General features: G+C 46.2%; 1 protein-coding gene across 1 annotated transcript in view; it reads left to right on the top strand.

Annotated features, from left to right (window-relative positions):
* The window catches only part of LOC140735016 (ankyrin repeat and BTB/POZ domain-containing protein 3-like), a 145,469-nt gene that overhangs the window by 85,579 nt on the left and 39,030 nt on the right, over window positions 1-20,860 (top strand). Inside the window, exons 7-11 of the mRNA XM_073059849.1 lie at window positions 406-507; window positions 2,097-2,190; window positions 8,336-8,471; window positions 11,297-11,517; window positions 18,980-19,158. Of these exons, the coding sequence (XP_072915950.1) occupies window positions 406-507; window positions 2,097-2,190; window positions 8,336-8,471; window positions 11,297-11,517; window positions 18,980-19,158 (732 nt within the window). The remainder of the gene's footprint in view (window positions 1-405; window positions 508-2,096; window positions 2,191-8,335; window positions 8,472-11,296; window positions 11,518-18,979; window positions 19,159-20,860) is intronic.

Here is a 20,860-nt window from a genome sequence, read left to right as displayed (position 1 = left end):
CAAGAGGGCTCGACTTCAGGATTGAAGGATGTCCTTTTGGAACAGAGATGTGGAGAAATTACTTTAGTGGGAGGGTGGTAAATCTGTGGAATTTGTTGCCATGAGTGGCTGTGGAGGCCAAGTTATTGGATGGATTTAAGGCAGAGATAGATAGGTTCTTGATTAGCCAGGGAATCAAAGGGTATGGGGTGAAGGCAGGGGAGTGGGGATGACTGGAAGAATTGGATCAGCCTATGATTGAATGGCAGAGCAGACTCGATGGGCCAAATGGCCTACTTCTGCTCCTATGTCTTATGGTCTTATGTTTCCCCTGTCCATCACTTCTAGTTCCTGTCCCAGTATCTCAGTGCTGATGGCTCTGCTAGGGCTTTATTCACTCTGACACTGACCTCTTGCACTCCACAGGTTCCTAGCCCCTCCTGCAAGTGCCCGTCCATCCCGCTGGATTCTCGCCACTGGACAGCCCTCACACTCGCTGTCTTGCATGGACACGTGGCCATTGCGCAGGTAACTGTGTGTGTGTGCGTGCGTGCATGCGTGTGTGTGTGTGTGTGTGTGTGTGTGTGCGTGCGTGCGTGCGTGCGTGCGTGCGTGCGTGCGTGCGTGCGTGTGTGTGTGTGTGTGCGTGCGTGCGTGCGTGTGTGTGTGTAAGAGTCACAGCTTCGCTTTGACAGGGGACCCATTCACAGTCTTGACCTTCCTACAGCTTATCCAGAGGTGAAGAAAACTTCAGGAGGTCAGGTTAGCGTGCACAGGAAGGGGAAATTCTTCTGAAAGTCACTGGATAGTTGCTATACACGAATGCTCCGGATGGCTCTTGACTTGAGTTGGCAACAGCACATGACGAACATCGAGCTCTATGATGACCTACTGATGCTCACTACTAAAATCGAGGCGAGAAGACTGCAACTAGCGGGGCACTGTCTACGCCACCCTCAGCTACTTGCCAGCCTAGCCATCACATGGGAGGACAAACCCTGGGCGCCCTCCCAAGACTATGGTCAACACGCTCCTAGAAGACAGTGGCACGGCTAATGTAGATGTACTGAACACACTGATGAGGGAGAGGGAGGAGTGGAGAGTCCATCATTGTGCCCGATGCTGCCCCCCTAGGCCTGAGTCAACGTAGTAGTAGCAGGTAGATTTCAGGATGTGAGGGGGACCTTTCTCACCCAGAGAGACGTGAAGAGCTGGAAAACACTACCAGAGAGTATGGGAACAGCAGGGTCACTGACGGTGTTTTAGAAGTGTCTGGTGGAACACTGGAATGACCCAAGGGGTGAAACCTAAGGCCAAGTGCATGGTGATGGGATCAATGAGATGGGTGCCCACTTTGCCCCGGGGTCAGGAGTCTAATTCCAGGGGCCACAGGTTTAAGGTAAGAGGAGGAACGATTAAAAGGGATCTGAGAGGGAACCTTTTCACACAGAGGCTGTTAGGCAGATGGGTCAAGCTGCCAGAGGAAGTCGTCGAGGCAGGTATAGTTATGTTTTATTGGTACATGTATCTTGACTCAGAGTCAAAGCCACTGGTTAGAAGATGAGAAGCAGAAGCAAGCTGCTCTGTCATTCAATCAGATCATGGCTCATATTTTCCCTTTGGTGCTACTTTCCTGCAAAAATCCCAAGAGTGCCTCGGGAGTGTAGCAGTTAGCACAATGTTATTACAGCTTGGGGTGTCAGAGTTCAAATACCAGCATAGTCTGTAAGGACTCTGTACATCCTCCCCGTGGAATGTGTGATTTTTCTCTTCGTGCTCTGGTTTCCTTCCACAGTCCAAAGATGTACTGGTTATAAGTTATTCGGACACCAGGTGATGTGGGTCTAGCAGCATGCAGTAGTTGACTTACCTACTCTGCTAACTGTGTTGAGCCAGAGGCTCCATTGTAAAGAAGTGCTACAGATGTAGCACCTACCTGGGTGCAGAACCCTCCAAGGAAAATGCCTCTCCTTCCTTCCCCAACAGCTACCTCCCACTGATCCCCAGCCCTGTTCCCCTCCCACACTGATGCACCAACCAATCCTTCTCTCTCTGGTTAGGTTGATAAGATTGCTGGCCTGATCTCTGTCCCTAACAATTCCGTCGCCTCTCCACAGCTGCTGCTTGACCATGGAGCCAATGTTGAAGGCTCCCTCGGACCAGGTGGGGAGAATTACTCTGAGACTCCCCTCCAGCTGGCATCTGCAGCGGGTGAGTGAGGGCTGTTCACTCAATATCCTTCCTGGGGCACTGAGGGAGGGTCACACTGTGGGAGGGGCAGTACTGAGGGAGACTCGCACTGATGGAGCTCTCTCTCTTAAAGTTGAAAATTTACTGCAAAATTGCCCAAGAACGGTTTTGGAGACAGCCAGTGGACTTTGGGAGTGTGGAATATCACCTCAGCAGTGGGCTGAAACAGTTTTCTTGCCTGGAAGGCTTCTGTTTGGTGAAGTTTTTCGGTCTATGTCTCTTGGTGCTGAGTAGCTGGCAGATTGCCAAAGTTGGAGTCTGATTTTGCTGGGAACAGGGATGGATTATTCCGTTTGTAACAGTGGAAACCATCTCCCGTTTGGAGCACCTATCCCAGGGCGACTGGGTGAAGAGGACTTTGGACTTCGGAACGGCAAGAGAAGCAGGGACTCGCCAGGAAAAACTTTCATTGTTCGCAGGTGCACAGATGGTGCTGGGGTTTTTAACACCACATTTTTAACTCTGCCTATCCACTCCTTTTCCCCTCCCGTCCCATCCCGTCTCGTCTCTGAACTGTTTGTTTTTGACTGTTTGCTGGTGTTCCGCTGGGTGTAGACTGTGCAGTATCCCAGTGGAGGTGTTGAACTTTTGAATTCAAACTGAGTCGTGGAGGGGTGCTCTAAGATGTCTGGGCTGAAGTTGTATGTGGAGGCTGTGGGGTTGGGAATTGCAGCTCAGGAGGAGGACCACCCGTTCTAAAGAACGCTGTACCGTGTACTGTGCCCACTTCAGTCGTTAGGAATGCTGCAATAAAGGCCATGGCGGAGACTGTTGGAGGCCGCGAGGGCATTGTTACGAAGCGGTTTTGAACAGGAAGACTATTTTCTATTTGAAGTCTGTCAGCGGTGTGTTTTTGGCCCCGAGTCAGGGGTTAAGGTTGGGGAGAGTTTTTATGCAGGTGGAGCTGGTGTTGGCCCTCATACAGATGGGAATACTCTCAAACGTCCCTGACAAGGCCCTCATCCCCTACCTGCACTCCATCAGTGAGGTGAGTTTGAAACTAACCCCGATACAATATAGGGCACCTCCGCAGGGTTATGAGCACTCATTTTCATTCCAACGCCATCTGCTGCTGGGGATGCCGAGAGGCAGCTTCAGGTATATTTTGAGGAGCATTATTATACCGTCCCGTGGGCTACGGGACACTGGAGGTGCCACCCCTGTAAAGAGCTTGGGCATATTCCAAAACATTGCCTGAACTGTCCGGCTGCCAACTCTGCCCCGGAGGCACAGCTGGACCTCCCCCGCTGACGCCCCTCCTGCTGTCTACCCTGTTGTCCCCTCCCCCCCACCAGGCCGTTGGCTGTGGACGTCGTTGGATACAGGGTGGGTGATGGTGAGGGGTGGGTTCAATGGGGGCAGGAAGGTGAAAAAGCAGGAAAAGCATCTGAAGGCTTCTCCCCCAGAGGATGACCAGCTTGTTGCTGTTGAACTGGGCCTGGAGGGTCTCGTGGCTCCTGAAATCCAGCAAGAGCCTGGGGAAGTCGGGGGAGGGAGGTGGTGGCGGAGGCTGATGAGGACGCCTCTGAAATGGAGGTCGACGTGCCTCAGCATATATGCGGCCTGAAACCGCAGAGGAATGTGTTTCCTGAGACTGGAGATCAGGGTCCACAAGAGGAAGAGGAGGATTTACCCCCGGTAAAGGCCCTATGTGTGGAGTATATTCCCCCAGAGCTGGAGGATAGCCCTATCGTACAGGGGCCCTCTGCTGGGGTGGCATTTTCTGAAGGTGTGTCCTCTGGGCTGGTGAGCGGTGCCACTGTAGAGAGGCCGTGTGGGGAGGCAGATGCCTTTGGTTGAGACTGCGCACTCAGTATTCCCTGGGGATGGGAAAAGCCCTGTAGAACAGGGGCCACCTGTGGGATTGGTTTCCCAGATTGTTGCCTCAATGAAGGTCAAGTGCCCTGCGGAGCGTGTAGTCCACGAGGGGAACCGGAGACACCCAGAATCACCATCCCACGCAGCTAATCGGAGGGAATATGTCCCAAGGGGTGAGGAGGTTGGGGACTCTCCCAGTGCTGAATCTGGGGAGGGTGACAAGGGTGTGGAGATGGGTTCGGTCCAGCAAGCTTGTATCCCGGTTGTGGGAGGAATTCTGGATCCAGAGGTGGTGGGGCCTCCCTCTGACGCTGGTCCTGGGGATGGTAGGACCAGCATCTACAGTTAGGGTGAGGAGGGAGGTGGTCACATCAGGTGTGGGTGATGAGAGTGTTGGACGTGGTGAGGAATTCTGGATCCAGAGGTGGTGGGGCCTCCCTCTGTCACTGGTCCTGGGGATGGGATAGAGCCTGTGGTCAGATCTCCCATTGGGGCCACGGTGACGAAGATAAAGGGGGACTCTTTTGAAGCAGAGATGGCAGACTTGCTTGAGCCCAGCACCGAGTCACAGCCCATCTCTCTGGAGGAGAACCGGCAGTTTGTGAAGGACTACTGCAGAAAACCATTTGAGGTCCAGCTGGCCACTGATCGATGGTCCAGTCTGCAGGGGGTTATTCAGTCCATCTGAACTGTCCTACAAAAGAAGGGGAAGGGAGTTGAAGTGACCTGTAAGGAGAGGCGCCAGTTTAAGAGACTCTTGGAGACCCCGGAGAAGGGTTGTGGGGTGAAGACGGGAAAGAGGTTGAAGGAGAGCTCTGCTCCTTCTCCCAGGGGTCTCAACAAAGTGAGTCATGAAGTTAAGTGTTGCCACCCTTAATGCCAGAGGTGGTGGGGGGGCTCTCCGCAGATTCCATTATCTCTCTGCCCTCTGAGACAGGTGATATGTGGTAAGATTCTTGCAGGAAACCCGCACCTTTCCAGATGGATCCACCTGGCTCCTGAAATGCCGAGGGATGTTGGGGTGGGGGGGGGGGTGGGTGCGGGTTGTCCACATGAGTCACCTCAGCTCCAATTCCAGCAGGGTGGCCATCTTGTTGGCCCTTTTTCTCCATCCTGAGGTTTTGCTGGCTCAGAAACTCGTGCCAGGCCACCTACTTCACCTAGCCGTGTGCCAGGATGGTGTGCCGATGGATTTTGTAAATGTGTACACCCCTGAGCCTGGCCCAATACAGTTGCGCCTGTTCTAAGAGATGTTTGTGTTGCTGGGTTCATAGATCAGAGCGAATGGATAATCCTAGGAGTGATTTCAATTGCACCCTCATGGAGAGGGATCGCACTGGTCCTCAGAGTAGTCGAGCATCAGTAAGACAGTTAATGGAGTTGGTTGTGTCCTCTGACTTGGACGATGTCTGGCGGAGCCTTCACCCCGACCTCTGTGCTTTCTCAAGGAGGTACAGAGGGGGTGAAGACTTGCAGATCGATTAACTGTACATCTCCAGGGCACACATCTCCCGGGTGTTCGCTGCCTCCATGTGGCCGGTTGTGTGCTCGGACTGCCACCTGGTGTGGGCAGAGCTGAATGCGCTGCCCACACGGGTAGAGTTCACAAACTGGCATCTCGAAGCCGGCTGCTAGAGGGCGGCTGGTTCCAGGATTCATTCCCTCAGTTTTGGAGGATCTGGCAGGAGGAACAGGGAAGTTTCCCCTTCCTGAGGCTCTGGTGGGAGGTGGGCACGTCTCACATCCGACTGTTTTGCCAGGAATATGCTAGCGGGTCGACCAAGTGGTGGTTGTCCGGAAACGATTGGCTTGAGAAAGAGCTGATCGACCTGGAGTTCCAGCCAGGGATGACTAGTGGAGACCAGCTCCTCTGGGATGAGTACCAGACGAAGGAGGAGGCACTGACACCTGCAGCTTGAGAGGTCCCGAGGCACTTAAGTGAGGTCGCGGGTCCAGATGCTGCAGGATCTGGACCGCGCCCTGCCCTCCTCCTACTCTCTCGAGAGGTGGAGGGTGTCCACAGGCAGTGAGTGGAGTTGCTGGCAGAGGATGGCTCCTCCGTCACGGATCCGGCGAGAATTGTTGAGGAAGTTCTTTCCTTTTACGAGGCTCTTTTCTCATCGGAACCATGCAGTGAGGATGCACACGGAGCTCTGTGGGAGGACTTGCCGAGGGTCAGCCTGGGGGTGCTGTGTGACTTGATGGACCGCTGCCTTTGGTGGAGCTGACCAGTGCCCTCAATCAGCTGCAGAGAGCCAAGACCCCATGAGTAGATGGGTTGACCTTTGAATCTCTCTGAGCCTCTGGGACATCCTAGGGGCTGATTGTGCAGGGGATTGGGGGAGAGCCTGGTGATGGTTGAGATGCCCCTCTCTTGGCGCAGAGCTCTTGTAGCCCTGTTGCCAAAGAAGGGGATCTCTGTTGCCTGAGGAACCGATGGCCAGTATCTTCCCTCAGTGTGGAGTACAAGATTTTTGCCTGGGGAATGGCCAATCGTCCAGGCTCCGTGCTGGCGCAAGAGGTCCACTCTGACCAGTCCTACACAGCCCAGGGTGGTCAATCCACCATGTCTGGGACCTGATTTACCTGTGCAGGGAGGCTGGTCTGTCAGTTGCCTCTCTCTTCCTTGGCCAAGAGAAAGCGTTTGGCAGGGTGGACCACGAGTACCTTTTTGGGAATCTGTGCCACATTTTGTGGCCCGTATCCGAATGTTGTACACTGCTACAGAGTGCCTCGTTAAGGTTAATGGGTCGTTGACAAGCTCCCCTGTGCTTGGGGGTGGGTACGTCAGCAGTGCCCCTCGTCAGGGCAGTTGTTCTCTGTTTGCGTGGTGCCTTCTCCATAGGAGGTTAACGGGTTTGGTTCTACATGAACCAGAAACGGAGGTTGTCTTTTCAGCTTATGCCATTGACTTCCTCCTCATGGTCACCAGCTGGTTAACTCTTGCAGAGGATGCAAGACTGCCAGCCGATCTTCTCGGCCGCGTCCTCTGCAAGGGTCAACTGGGAAGAGTGTTCGGGTCTCTTAGTGGGTCAGTGGCAGGTGGGCTCCTTACCAGAGGGGCTGAGACCCTTGGTTCTACTTGGGGGTCTGCCTGAGCTCAACGGAAGAGGTCTGGCCAGTGAACTGACAGGGCTTGGATCCCTGTCTGATTATTCTAGTCCCAGCCACTGCTTTTGTCTCCAGGACCCAGAGGGGCCGGTGGACTTCTGGGGCATTTGGAGGCATTGAATCTCTGCCGCAGCCCTGAGCCTTCCGATGTGGAGGGCAGTCGGTCATTGGTGTGGATGTGCACCCAGCTGGTGGCTCTCCACCTCCGGACCCTGCAGAGATACCTGTACAGTGACCAAGCTCTGGAACAGTATGTGTTGGTGCCAAACTTTCTCTGCTGGGGATGCTGCCTGCAGGAGACAGTGTGGCTTCCAGCAGACAGCATCAGCCACAGCGCTCTGAGGGAGCTGCCTTGTTTTACTGAGAGCTGTTGAGTGTATGGGGTCAGGTCTCGTCCACACAGGGTGACCCTGCACCCATGGGGGTACGGTGCTCTAGCTGTCAGGGGGTCTGGTCACCATCCTATCACAGTGGGTCGGGGGGGTCAGGAAGTGGAGCGTTTCCGGCTGCACCGCCTCCTGATGGGCTGGAGGTACTCATCAGACCCAGGCCTCGGGATACCACGTGGGAGAGGGTCCCACACAACATGAACATGGTGGGGATGCCCACCGTGCATTCCGTGATGCTCCATAGCATGTCTTGTACAGGTTGCTCTTGCACACCTTTCATTTCCTTGCCTTCATCTGCCAACCGGACTCACCTTGGCATCTGACAGCGGAGGAGGTCCCCAGTGGAAAGCTCTTTATACAGGGGTCCTTCCCCTCTACACTGGTGTCCTGGGGTGGAAAGTGTTACATAGGGCAGTCCTGTGCAGCAGGTTCACTGACACCCTGTCCCCCTGTCCATTCTGTGGCTGGGAGGAGTCTGTATACCACTGCCTGCCCCTCTTCTGAGGATACATTCATGCTGGGCCGTCCTTGGAGAGGAAGTTTGCGGTCGCAGTGGGTACAGTGGGGTATTTCTGGAAGCAGTGGGCCCCTGGGAAATTGACTTCTATAGACAGTAATAATTGTATTTTAATTTGAATTTATTCACTTTCTTGTAAACACTGAATGTTTGTACTTTGTGTATTTGTTGTGTAAATAAACTTTTATAGTTACTTTTTAAAAAAAGGTACTGGGGGAGTTTTGGACAAAAAGCTGGGCATTACTAACGACGGGGTTTGTGCTGGTCTCAGGTGACATGGAGATGGTGAATTTGCTGTTGGAAAGGGGGGCTGATCCAGCGATGGGGACTGTGTCCAGGAATGGGATGACGATCACCCCCCAAGGTGACATGACTGCATTCAGCCAGGCTGCAGCTCATGGACACAGGTAATGGGAATACCCAGTCAGCCACCCGCAGGAAACTGGGGGATAACCCCAATAACCAGAGTTACCCAGTCAGCCACCTACAGGAAACTGGGGGAATAACCCCAATAACCAGAGTTACCCAGTCAGCCACCTACAGGAAACTGGGGGATAACCCCAATAACCAGAGTTACCCAGTCAGCCACCTACAGGAAACTGGGGGATAACCCCAATAACCAGAGTTACCCAGTCAGCCACCTACAGGAAACTGGGGGATAACCCCAATAACCAGAGTTACCCAGTCAGCCACCCACAGGAAACTGGGGGATAACCCCAATAACCAGAGTTACCCAGTCAGCCACCCACAGGAAACTGGGGGATAACCCCAATAACCACCTCCAGACGTTCACAAGTGACCGGGTGATTTCACAGGCAACCAACTACACAGTATGAGCAAGAGAAAATCTGCAGATGCTGCAAATCCAGGTAACACACATAAAATGCTGGGGGAACTCAGCAGGCCAGGCAAAAAAAGTATGGGAAAAAAGTACAGTCGACATTTCGGGTCTGGAGAAAAATAGATGAGTCAGATTTAGAAAGTGGGGGGGGGGGGGGGAGAAAGAAACACAAGGTTATAGTGAAACTGGGACGGTGAAGTAAAGAGCTGGAAATCTGATCAGAGAAAAGATACAGGGCTGGAGAAGAGAGAAAAATAGGAAGGACAGAAGGCCATGGAAGAAAGAAAAAGAGGGAGGAGCACTAGAGGGAGGTGATGGGCAGGCAAGGAGGTGAGGTGGAGAGAGGGAAAGGGAGATGGGAAATGAGGGGGGGCATTACCGGAAGTTCGAGAAATCGATGTTCATGCCATCAGGTTGGAGGCTACCCACATGGAATACAATGTGTTACTCTTGATCTCATTGCGACAGTAGAGGAGACCATGGATGGACATGTTGGAATGGGACTTCCTGCTGAAGAGTCTCGGCCCGGAACATCGACTAGACTCTTTTCCATAGATGCAATTCCTCCAGCATTTTGTGTATGTTACACAGTATTGAGGTGTGAGGACTCAGTAGGGGAGGGCTATGGGGGTGAGTGAGGGGAGGGTTATGGGGATGAGTGAGGGGGATTGGGATGGGCAGGGACAAGAGACTCACTGGGTGGAGTTGGGAGCCAATGAGTGTGCAGGAAGGATCTTTCAGTCTGCTGTTTGGATCAGGGAGTGCCGGGGAGTGTACATGTCTGAAAATAGAACAGTACAGGGTGTTGTGCTGAACTTTCCACCTACTCTGAGAACAGCGTACTACATCGCTTCCATTTTTCTATCATCCATGTGCTTATCTAAGAGTCTCTTAAATGTCCTCAATGTATCTGCCTCTACTACCACCCTTGGTAGGGTATTATACACACCCACCCCTCTTTTTAAAAAAAAACTACCTCCGACATCCTCCCTATAATTTCCTCCAATCATCTTAAAATTATGTCCTCTCATATTAGCCATTTCCACTCTGGGATAATCTCTGCTTGCCCTATGCATCTTGTTCACCTCTATCAAGACACTCCTCATCCTCCGAAACTTCAAAGAGAAGAGACCAAGCTAACACGAGGAAATCTGCAGATGCTGGAAATTCAAGCAACACACACAAAATGCTGGTGGAACACAGCAGGCCAGGCAGCATCTATAGGGAGAAGCACTGTTGACGTTTCGGGCCGAGATCCTTCGTCAGGACTAACTGAAAGGAAAGATAGTAAGAGATTTGAAAGTAGGAGGGGGAGAGGGAAATGTGAAATGAAAGGAGAAGACCGGAAGGGGTGGGGTGAAGCTAAGAGCTGGAAAGGTGATTGGCAAAAGGGGTACAGAGCTGGAGAAGGGAAAGGATCATGGGACAGGAGGCCTAGGGAGAAAGAAAGGGGGAGGGGAGCACCAGAGGGAGATGGAGAACAGGCAAAGAGTGATGGGCAGAGAGAGAGGGAGAAAAAAAAGAGGGGAAAAAAACTAAATATATCAGGGATGGGGTAAGAAGGGGAGGGAGGGCATTAACGGAAGTTAGAGAAGTCAATGTTCATGCCATCAGGCTAACTCAGCCTAACCTCATAAATCATTCTCTCTAATCCAGACAGCACCCTGGTAAATCTCTGCACACTCTCTAAAGCTTCCACATCCTCCTTATAATGAGGTGACCAGAACAGAACACATTCTCTATAAGTGTGGTCTAACAAGTTTAATAGAGCAGCATTACCTTGTGAGTCTTGAACTTAATCCCATGAAGGCCAACACACCATAAATCACCTGAACAATCCTATCAACTTGCGTGGCAACTCTGAGGGATCTATAGACGTGGACCCCAAAATCCCCCTGTTCCTCTACACTGCCAAGAATCCTGCTATTAAACTGATACTCTGCCTTCAATTTCAAACTCCATCTGTGACTTCTCAGCCCATCTCTGCTTCCTGTCAATGTCCCATTGTAACCCCGACACTATCCACAACATCACTAATCTTTGTGTCATCTAGAGGGGCAATAGTCTGCTATTGGCATGTGTCCAGGGGAGAGTACATGTTTGGGGGGGCAGCAGTCTCACTGTGGGGTCTGTCAGTGGTATGTACGAGTGTGTGTGGGGGGCAGGCTATGTGTCTGAGGGTTTGTGTGGGGGTGCGGAGTATGTGTCTGAGGGTGAGTGTGGGGGGGTGGGGTATGTGTCTGAGGGTTTGTGCGGGGGTGAGGTATGTGTCTGAGGGTGAGTGTGGGGGTGTGGTATGTGTCTGAGGGTGTGTGGGTGTTGGTTATGTGTCTGAGGGTTTGTGTAGTTTGACCATTCCCTGATCTCTCTTCCTGAACTCTGCCTCCTCAGGAACGTGTTCCGAAAGCTGCTGGCACACTCAGAGGAGGAGATGAGGAAGGTGGTGACGCTGGAGGAGATCCTGGCCGAGGGGAGGGAGCTCCCTGGCTCTGTGCACCCCTCTCCATCCCCCAGCAGTGGCAACCGGGTGTGGGTCAGCATCCTGAGGGAGCCACTCTACTACAGCGCTGAGCATGGCTTCTTGGATATCAGCCTCGATTGTCGCAGTCTCGGTCAGTGTCAATCCTAATGACCCATCACCTACTGTAGGTTATCGGGTGCCCAACCCCCACCCAGCCATTTTCAATCTTTTTTTATTGATTTAAAAAAAATAAGAATAAATACAAATCAGAGAAGTTATATCAAGTACATATTTCAATAAAAGTACAAAGAAAGGAATATACACTGTCAAAATCATGTATAGTATTGAGCTAATATATAAAAGGAACCACAACTCCTCTTAACAATTCATAAAAAAGACTCAAAATTTCTATTGTTGAGAAGAAAGAAACCCCACTAAGCTAACCTAAAACAAAAAAAAAGGACTGGGCAGTGCATTTGAGGATATAATTACAAAAAAAAGGGAAAAATCCTTCCGGTCAAATTTGAAACATCATGGAGAAGAAGAAAAAAGAATACCTAAAAAAGTAAAAAAAAAGAAAATTTAAATCATATGAAAATATTGAATGAAAGGTCGCCAGGTTTGCTCAAATTTAAAAGATGTATCAAACGTCCGACTTCTAATTTTCTCCAAGCTTAAACACGACATAATGGAGGAGAGCCAGTAAAAACAGTAGGTGGATTGGGATCCTTCCAATACAATAGAATAGCTCTCCTAGCCAATAAAGTTGAAAAAGCTATAATACGTTGAGCAGAAGCAGGAACATTTCCTGCTTCCTTCGGAGTGATCCCAAAGATTGCCGTAAGTGAATTAGGTTGTAGGTCTAAACTTCCGATAACATTCTAAAAACATCTGTCCAAAAATTATTTTACTTTATACAAGACCAAAACATATGAGTTAAGGTAGCCACCTCAGCATTACATCTATCACAGGTGGGATTTATTTTAGAAAAAATATGCGCTCGTTTATCTTTTGATATATGTGCCCTGTGCACTACCTTGAACTGAATTAAGGAGTGACGGGCGCAGTTAGATGAATTGTTAACTAAATGGTAAATTTTATTCCATTGATCATCTGAAAGTGACTCCAGAAGTTCCAATTCCCAAGCACGTTTAACCTTATCATTAGACATCGTTCGTAAATTCATGAGCCGTTTATATATAATTGCTATCACTCCTTTTTGAAATGGTTTAAGCTTTTTTTGAAATGGTCAGTTGTGGAGAGCGCCCTCTTCTTTGTGGTGGCGTGTTGGGGAGGAAGCATTAAGAAGAGGGACGCCTCACGTCTTAATAAGCTGGTAAGGAAGGCGGGCTCTGTCGTGGGCAAAGTACTGGAGAGTTTAACATCGGTAGCTGAGCGAAGGGCGCTGAGTAGGCTACGGTCAATTATGGATAACTCTGAACATCCTCTACATAGCACCATCCAGAGACAGAGAAGCAGTTTCAGCGACAGGTTACTATCGATGCAATGCTCCTCAGACAGGATGAAGAGGTCAATACTCCCCAATGCCATTAGGCTTTACAATTCTACCGCCAGGACTTAAGAACTTTTTAAAGCTATTATTAATGCTTTTTGAGATGGTGATTTAGATGCATATCATATTTTTTTTTACTGAGTTAAGTATTGTATGTAATTAGTTTTGCTACAACAAGTGTATGGGACATTGGAAAAAAGTTGAATTTCCCCATGGGGATGAATAAAGTATCTATCTATCTATCTATCTAAATAACATCTATCATATTTGGTAAATGAGCAAATGGATAATTTGGTAACAAATCTCGTAGAAAATTCCTAACTTGTAAATATCTAAAAAATTGTGTGTTAGATATATCATATTTATCCACTAGCTGCGAAAAAGACATTAAACAATTCTCTAAAAACAAATCTAAAAAAGTTTTTATTCCCTTAGTTTTCCATGTTAAAAAGGCCTTATCCAGAATTGATGGTTTAAAAAAATAGTTAAGATGAATATTACTAGAGAGAACAAAGTTACTTAAGTCAAAAAATCTGCGAAACTGAAACCAAATTTTTAATGTATGTCTAACAATGGGACTAAACTAATCCTAGAAAACAAAAAAGGAAGAGGAGCTCCCAGTAAGGAAGCCAAAGAAAACCCCCTTACCGAGCTCTCCTCCAAGTCCAACTATGAAGGACAGTTCTGATTATCTATACAGTAAATCCAAAATGTAATATAATGAATATTAATTGCCCAATAATAATATCTGAAGTTTGGTAACACCAATCCTCCATCTTTTTTAAATTTTTGCAATAAAGGTTTACTCAGTCTAGAACTCTTATTATTCTATCAGAGAACGTTTTCGGGACAAAGGATGGAACAGCTTGAAACGTATATAGAAATTTAGGTAAAATTACCATTTTTATAGCATTTATTCGACCAATTAACAACATTGTCATAGGCAACCATTTGGAAAGCGTTTGTTATGTATATTCAATTAGAGGAAGAAAATTATACTTATATAAATCTTTAAAATTTTTAGTAATTTTAATACCAAGATAGGTAAAATAATTTTAGCAATATTAAAAGGTATTTGATCATAATAATCAGAATAATTATTAATAGGAAATAATTCACTTTTATGTAAATTTAGTTTATCCAGAGAAAATACTAGATTCAGTAAATATGGATATCATAGAGGGAATAGATTTCCCAGGGTCTGAAACGTAAACTAATAAATCATCTGCGTATAATGAAACCTTATGTAGTTTATCCCCTCTCTTAATACCCTGAACAGAGTTAGAATCCCTAAGAGCAATAGCAAGTGGTTCTAAAACCAAATTAAATAATAAAGGGTTAAGAGGGCAACCCTGATGAGTTCCTCTATATAATCTAAAATAAGGAGATTTTTGATTGTTATTTATAACCGCAGCCATCAGGGCTTGATAAAAAAAGTTTGATCCAGGAAATAAATCCCGGACCAAAATTAAACCTCTCCAAAACCTGAAATAAATAAGGCCATTCCACCCTGTCAAAAGCTTTCTCTGCATCGAGAGAAACAATACATTCAGATTCTTTGACTGAGGGTGAATAAATAATATTTAACAATCTTCAAATATTAAAATGTGAATACCTATTTTTAATTCCAGTTTGATCATTTGAGATAAAAGGAGGCAAAATATTCACAAGTCTATTTGCTAAAATCTTAGAGAGAAATTTAAAATCCACATTCATTAAGGAAATTGGTCTATAGGAGGCACATTCAGATAGATCTTTTCCTTTTTTAGGAATCAACAAAATTGATGCCTCTTAAAAAGTTTTTGGAAGGTTCCCAGAGGATATAGAATCAGTGAAAGTTTGACAAAGATGTGATGTAAGCATTTCATTAAAGGTCTTATAAAATTCCACGGTATATCCATCTGGACCCAGAGCTTTCCCTAATTGCATAGAGGATATAGCCTTAGCTATTTCCTTTTGTTTAATAGGTGCATCTAGTGTATTAATATCTTGAATAGAAATTTTAGGTATATTTAATTTTTGCAAAAATCTATTCATAATAATAGTATTATCAGGGAATTCAGATTTATGAAGATTAGAATAGAAATCCATAAAAATCTTTTAAATTTCATAAGGGTCTAACGTTTCAGTTCTATCTGATCGTCGTATTTTCAAAATCTGTCTTCTGACCATATTTGCCTTTAACTGACCAACCAGCAGTTTACCTGATTTATCACCATGTATATAAAATTGACTTTTAGATTTAAAAATTTGCTGCTCAATTGTGAGGTCAAAAGCAGATCATATTGTGTTTGGAGTTCAACCCTTCCCTTATATAGATCTTCACTAGGTCTTACTGAGTACGCTCTATCTATCTCTCCAATTTTACTAGTAATCGCTAAAAGTTCTGGTATGGTTTTCCTTCTTAAACCTGCTGAATATGAAATTATTTGTCCCCTGAGAAAGGATTTCATCATATCCCATATAACCAAATTTGACATACCTTCAGTTGTATTAAGTTCAAAAACTATAGAAATTTGCTCCTTGATAAAACTAACAATTCAATTCTTGAATATTTATGATGAATGTGTGAGAAAAAAGAAAAATCTTTGTCATTAGGGTGTTTATATCTCCAGATATCGACCAGGCCATATTCTAATAGAAAAGAATTAATACAGGTCGCCTCTTTATTAGGATGTGACGGATTGGTTGATGACCTGTCAATCGCCGGATTAAGGCAACAGTTAAAGTTACTGCCCATGATCAACTTATATTCATTTAGATTCGGTAGTTCAGAAAAAAGGTTCTTAAAAAATTCAGGACTGTCTGAATTAGGTGCGTAAACACACACCAAAGCTACCTTTTAACTGCATAATAAACCAGTGACAATTAAATATCTTCCAATCGACTCAGTAACAGTATTAAAGTGTACAACAGGTATTTTAGAATTAACAAAAGTAGATACCCCTCTAATTTTATTTGTTGATAAGGAATGATATAAAGGACCCTTCCAAAATTTAAAAAAGCGATCTTCATCCTGTCTCTGTACATGAGTCTCTTGCGCAAAAATAATATCCGCATGAAGTGTTTTTAATTTCTTAAAAATCTTTTTACATTTAATAGGATGATTCATGCAGTTCAAATTCCAAGAAATTATATTGATTTTATTAGCATCCATGTTTAAGATTTAACTTAAAGTTTTATAAAGAAAGCTATTGCGCAAGCGCACACTAGATCCTGAAGTAAAAAACAGCATTGACTTGACCGGAAGTGACGACATAATTGATAGGAAATGTAGCCTCTTAATACTGCCCAATCGAGAAAAAAAAAGAATCTAATAGCCCCACCCCCCCAAAGTCCAAATATTAGCGACCCAATAGGCAGGCCACAAGCTAAACCTAATAACCCTTAACCCCATCCTCCATTTTGCAGCTATATTAACAAAGTATTATGTTTACCCCACCGATTCCAGACATATAAAAGAAATGAACAAATTTCAAATACTGTAATGCTATGTCTAACAATAGTTAAAACGTAACTAGCGATGGCCATTTTAAATTCATCTAAAGTATATGAATCATGTATTCAGAAAAGAATAAATCCAAGCAAATAATATATTACGACTGAAGTTTTTTTTAACAGAACTTACAAGTCATACAAAAAAAAAGTTACTCTATATATATATATATATATATACACATATCAAACCCAGAGCTATATTAATGTTAAGACAAGCAAAAAAAATTTAAATCAGACCAGGTCCTGTGTGGACATCCATAAAATGTAAAACAGGTTTTCTTCAAAGCAACTACAAATATATACTAATTATTAACAAATAAAGAAAAAGATTAAATCAACCAGGTCCTGTACGGACATCCATAAAGCATAGAATAGGCTTCCCTCAAGGTATCTATAAACATCTCCCAGCTCAAAATTACCTGCTCAGGTTACAATTGGCATAACTTTAAAATTTTTAATAAACTCCCACCCTTCATCTGGAGAAAGAATCCTTTGTGGCTGAGAGTCAGGAGGAAAAATTATCAGACGAGTGGGGTAATGGAGTGATGGATGGCAATTTCTTTTATACAATTCAATCATCACTTCCCAGTATTTCCTTCTTTCAGCAAAACTCTCAGGAGCAAAATCTTCCACTACACGAATTTCAGTTGAATTGTAGGTTAGTTTCCTTCTATTTCTAGCCTCTCGGAGTATGGCTTCTCTGGTTGTATAATAATGGAAGCAAAGTATAAGTGGTCGTGGACGTAGTTCAGATGAACGCCGAAATCTCGGAATTCTATGCATTCTATCGAGCACAGGGTTCGCTTCAAGAATCTCACTGAAAAGTAAATGCAGCATATCAGAGAAGAACTTTAACAGGTCACCAGTTTCAGTATTTTCAGGCAAACCCAATATATGTAAATTCTTCCGGCGCACTCTGCTGTCTAAATCAATCATTTTTTTCGGTGTTCTTGATAATTCCAAGGTAACTTCATTAATTTTCTTTTCCGTAGATGACATCTTCAATTCTTCTTCGTTCATAGTTTGCCTGAAAAGTTCCTGTTCCCTCTCAATTCGATGGGTAGTCTGTTTGAGCGTCTGAAATTGAAAGTCCAAATTCTTCAGAGATTCTTGAACAGTAAAGATGGATTTTTCAAGCTTCCCGTTAGCATCCGTCAGTTTATCAATTTTAGTGTTAAGCGAACCAAATTCAAATTTCATATCTTGTATTGAAGAGAATATTACTGCTAAAGTAACAGGTTCCTCCAACTTCTTTGTTTTTTCCGTTTGTTCCATTTCAGGAAAAGTCTTGCTGCTTCTCAATTCAATAGCAGATCGACTTCCTGCCATCGTAGTTAAGTCATAAATCCTTAAACAGAAATAATGAATCTTCAAACTTAAAACAAATCTATTAGTGGAAAGTAAGATATAAAAAAGTGGAGCCACGGTAAAAATGTGTCTCAGTCCATTCGCTGCAAAATGGAGACTCCCACCCAGCCATTTCAAGGCCTGTGTGACACCCCGAGAGCCACCCAATTCAACAGGCTGCTATGTCTGGGATTGTGTCGAAATTTAGAAACTTTTGTTAGACCTGCACATATCCAGGCAAGTGGTGATTGTCCCCCTCGCTCAGAGTCAGACCAGAAGACATAGGAATAGGATTGGGCCGTTCTGCTCTGCCATTCCATCACGGCTGGTTTATTATCCCTCTCAATCACTCTCTCCTGCTTTTTCCCCGTAACCTTTGACACCGTGACTAATCAAGAACCTATCAACCTCTGCTTTAAATACACTCAATGACTTGGCCTTCACAGCCATCTGTGACAATGAATTTCACAGATTCATCACCATCTTGCTAAAGAAATTCCTCCTCATCTGTTCTGAGGCTGTGCCCTCTGGTCCTAGACTCGCCCACATCCTCTCCACATCCACTTTATCTAGGCCTTTCAATATTTGATAAGTTTCCCTGAAGATGGTGGAATGTGATTGGAGTGTTAGGAATTTGAGTTTATTGTCATCTGCACAAGTACGCCCATGCAGAAGTGTAATGAGAAACTTCCCGGCAGCATCACAGGCACACGGCATCAGATGAGCACCATTCACCAGAAAAGCTTTGCTTAAGCCCATCATCTCTACCGGAGCATAAACAACCAATAGCAGCTCACCACTGTCCTCTGTCCTGGGCCTGTCTTTCAAGTTTTCCCAGGTGTGGCCCATCTTGGTGTATCCTTCCTCTCCCAGCGATCCTTCGGAGCATTAGTTGGTGTTTCTGTAGTGCTGGGTTTTCATAGGATGTGGTTGCTAGCCCCAGGCCCAACCCTCATCCTTGGTGGAGTTGCAAGAAAACCATTGAGCATACATAATTTTTACAAGGAAGGAAACAATTTGAGCAAACATTCCATTTAGTGCAATGTGATCTGTGGATTTTGTGTTGAAGTTCTGTGAATTTCCTGTGAACGAGTAGTCTCTGCACTCTGGTGAGTCAGGCAATAAACTGACCTCTAACCTTGCACTGGTCACAGGTTATCTGTGCCAGTCAGTGCATAGGCCCTGAGCCAGGGAGGCAAGGGTGGGGTGGGGTGGGTGTGGTCAGTCATACCTGAGTGCTGCCTTTGTTCCACAGGGGTCCCATGGAGACTCCACTCCTGGTTCCTGTCACTGGAGACGGCGTTCCTGCAGCGTCGGAGGCCGGTGATCCAGTGCCTGTTGAGGGAGTTCGGCAGCATCAAGGAGGAGGAGGGAGATGAAGAGCTCCTCCTGCAGGGACTACCCCTCCTCTTCAACATCCTCAAAGCCAGCAAGGTGAGGCTGAGCCTGGCCAAGCAGTGGGAAGGGGTAGGAGGGAGTGGGGAGAGGATGTAGGAGGAAAGGAAGTGTTTGGGTGAGGAGGCAGGAAGAAGGGGAGGAGGGTGTTGTAGGTGGGAGTGGAATAGTGGGAGGCTGCTGAGGGGCGTGGAAGGATCTGGCACAGTCGAGCAACCGTGGGCAGACTGGGTCATTAGTGGAAGGGGGACTGCTACATCAGATAGAGGCCACTCAGCCCATTGTGCCCAAGCCTGCCCCTTGAGTGTCCAACCCCATTAGCACTGATTGGGGTGAGGAGGGTGGGATAGCACAGAAACAATTAATGTGGACACTCTGCTATGGTGGGGGGGATCAACCGTGCGGATAGTCTGGGAATGGGGGCAGGGGGGTTAGTGCAGCGGGGTAGTGTGGTCACAGACTCATAGAGAAGTACAGCACAGAAACAGGCCCTTCAGCCCATTTAGTCCATGCCAAAACAATTTAAGCTGCCTACTCCCATCGACCTGCACTAGGACCACAGCCCTCCATATCCCCAATGTCCACATACCTATCCAAACTTCTCTTAAACATTGAAATTGAGCTCACATGCACATTTGCACTGGCAGCTCGTTCCACACTCACGTGAGTATGAATGAAGAAAGTTCTCCTCATAGTCCCTTTAAACTTCTCACCTTTCACGCATAATTATGACCTCTGGTTGTAGTCCCATCAAAGCTCAGTGGAAAAGCCTGCTTGCATTTACCCTATCTACACCCCTCATAATTTTGTATACCTCTATCAAATCTCTCCTCAATCTTCTATGTACAGTCCTAACCTATTCAATCTTTTCTTATAAATCAGATCCTCCAGACCCAGCAACATCCTTGTAGATTTTTTCTGCACTCTTTCAATTTTATTTACATCTTTCCTGTAGGTTGGTGACCAAAACTGCACCCAAAACTCCAAATTAGGCCTAACCGACGCCTTATACAACTTCAACATAACATCCCATGTCCTATATTCAATACATTGATTTATGAAGGCCAATGTGACAAAAGCTTTCTTTACAACCCTATCTACCTGTGATAACACTTTGAACTAATTATGTGCCAGTATTCTGAGATCCTTTGTTTCCACAACACTGCTCAGTGCTCTCCCATTCACTGTGTAAGGCTATACTAGTTACTCCTACTGAAATGCAAACCCTCACACTTGTCTGCATTAAATTTCATCTACCATTTTTCAGCCCAGTTTTCCAGTCCAGATCCCTCTGCAAGCCATGATAGCCTTCCTCACTGTCCACTACACCCCCACACTTGGTGTCATCCACAAATTTACTGATCCAGTTAACCAGATTATCATTGTTGCAACAGCCATTGTCTGAGTGGACATAGTCGGAGTGGTGATCTTAAGGCTTTAGCTCTTCGAGGTTTTAGTGAAGAGAGGCTTCACTCAGAGAAAGTAAAGAAAAGCAAGTTTTTTTTCCTTCTTTATATCTGCTCAGCTGGGGCAGTAGAGATGCCAGGCAGGATAATGTAAAGCTCCTCCTGTGGGATGTGGGAAGGCAGGGAGACCTCCAGTGCCTCTGACGACTACAACTGCAAGAAGTGCATCCAACTGCAGCTTCTAACAATCTGCAGTTAAAGAGTTGTAGCTGGAACTGGATGAAGTCTGGATCATTCGGGAGGTTCAGGGGAGATCGATAGGACATAAAGAGAGG

Source organism: Hemitrygon akajei, chromosome 10, assembly GCF_048418815.1.
Source record: "Hemitrygon akajei chromosome 10, sHemAka1.3, whole genome shotgun sequence".
NCBI lineage: Eukaryota > Metazoa > Chordata > Chondrichthyes > Myliobatiformes > Dasyatidae > Hemitrygon > Hemitrygon akajei.
This window is presented reverse-complemented; position numbering and strand designations above follow the sequence as displayed.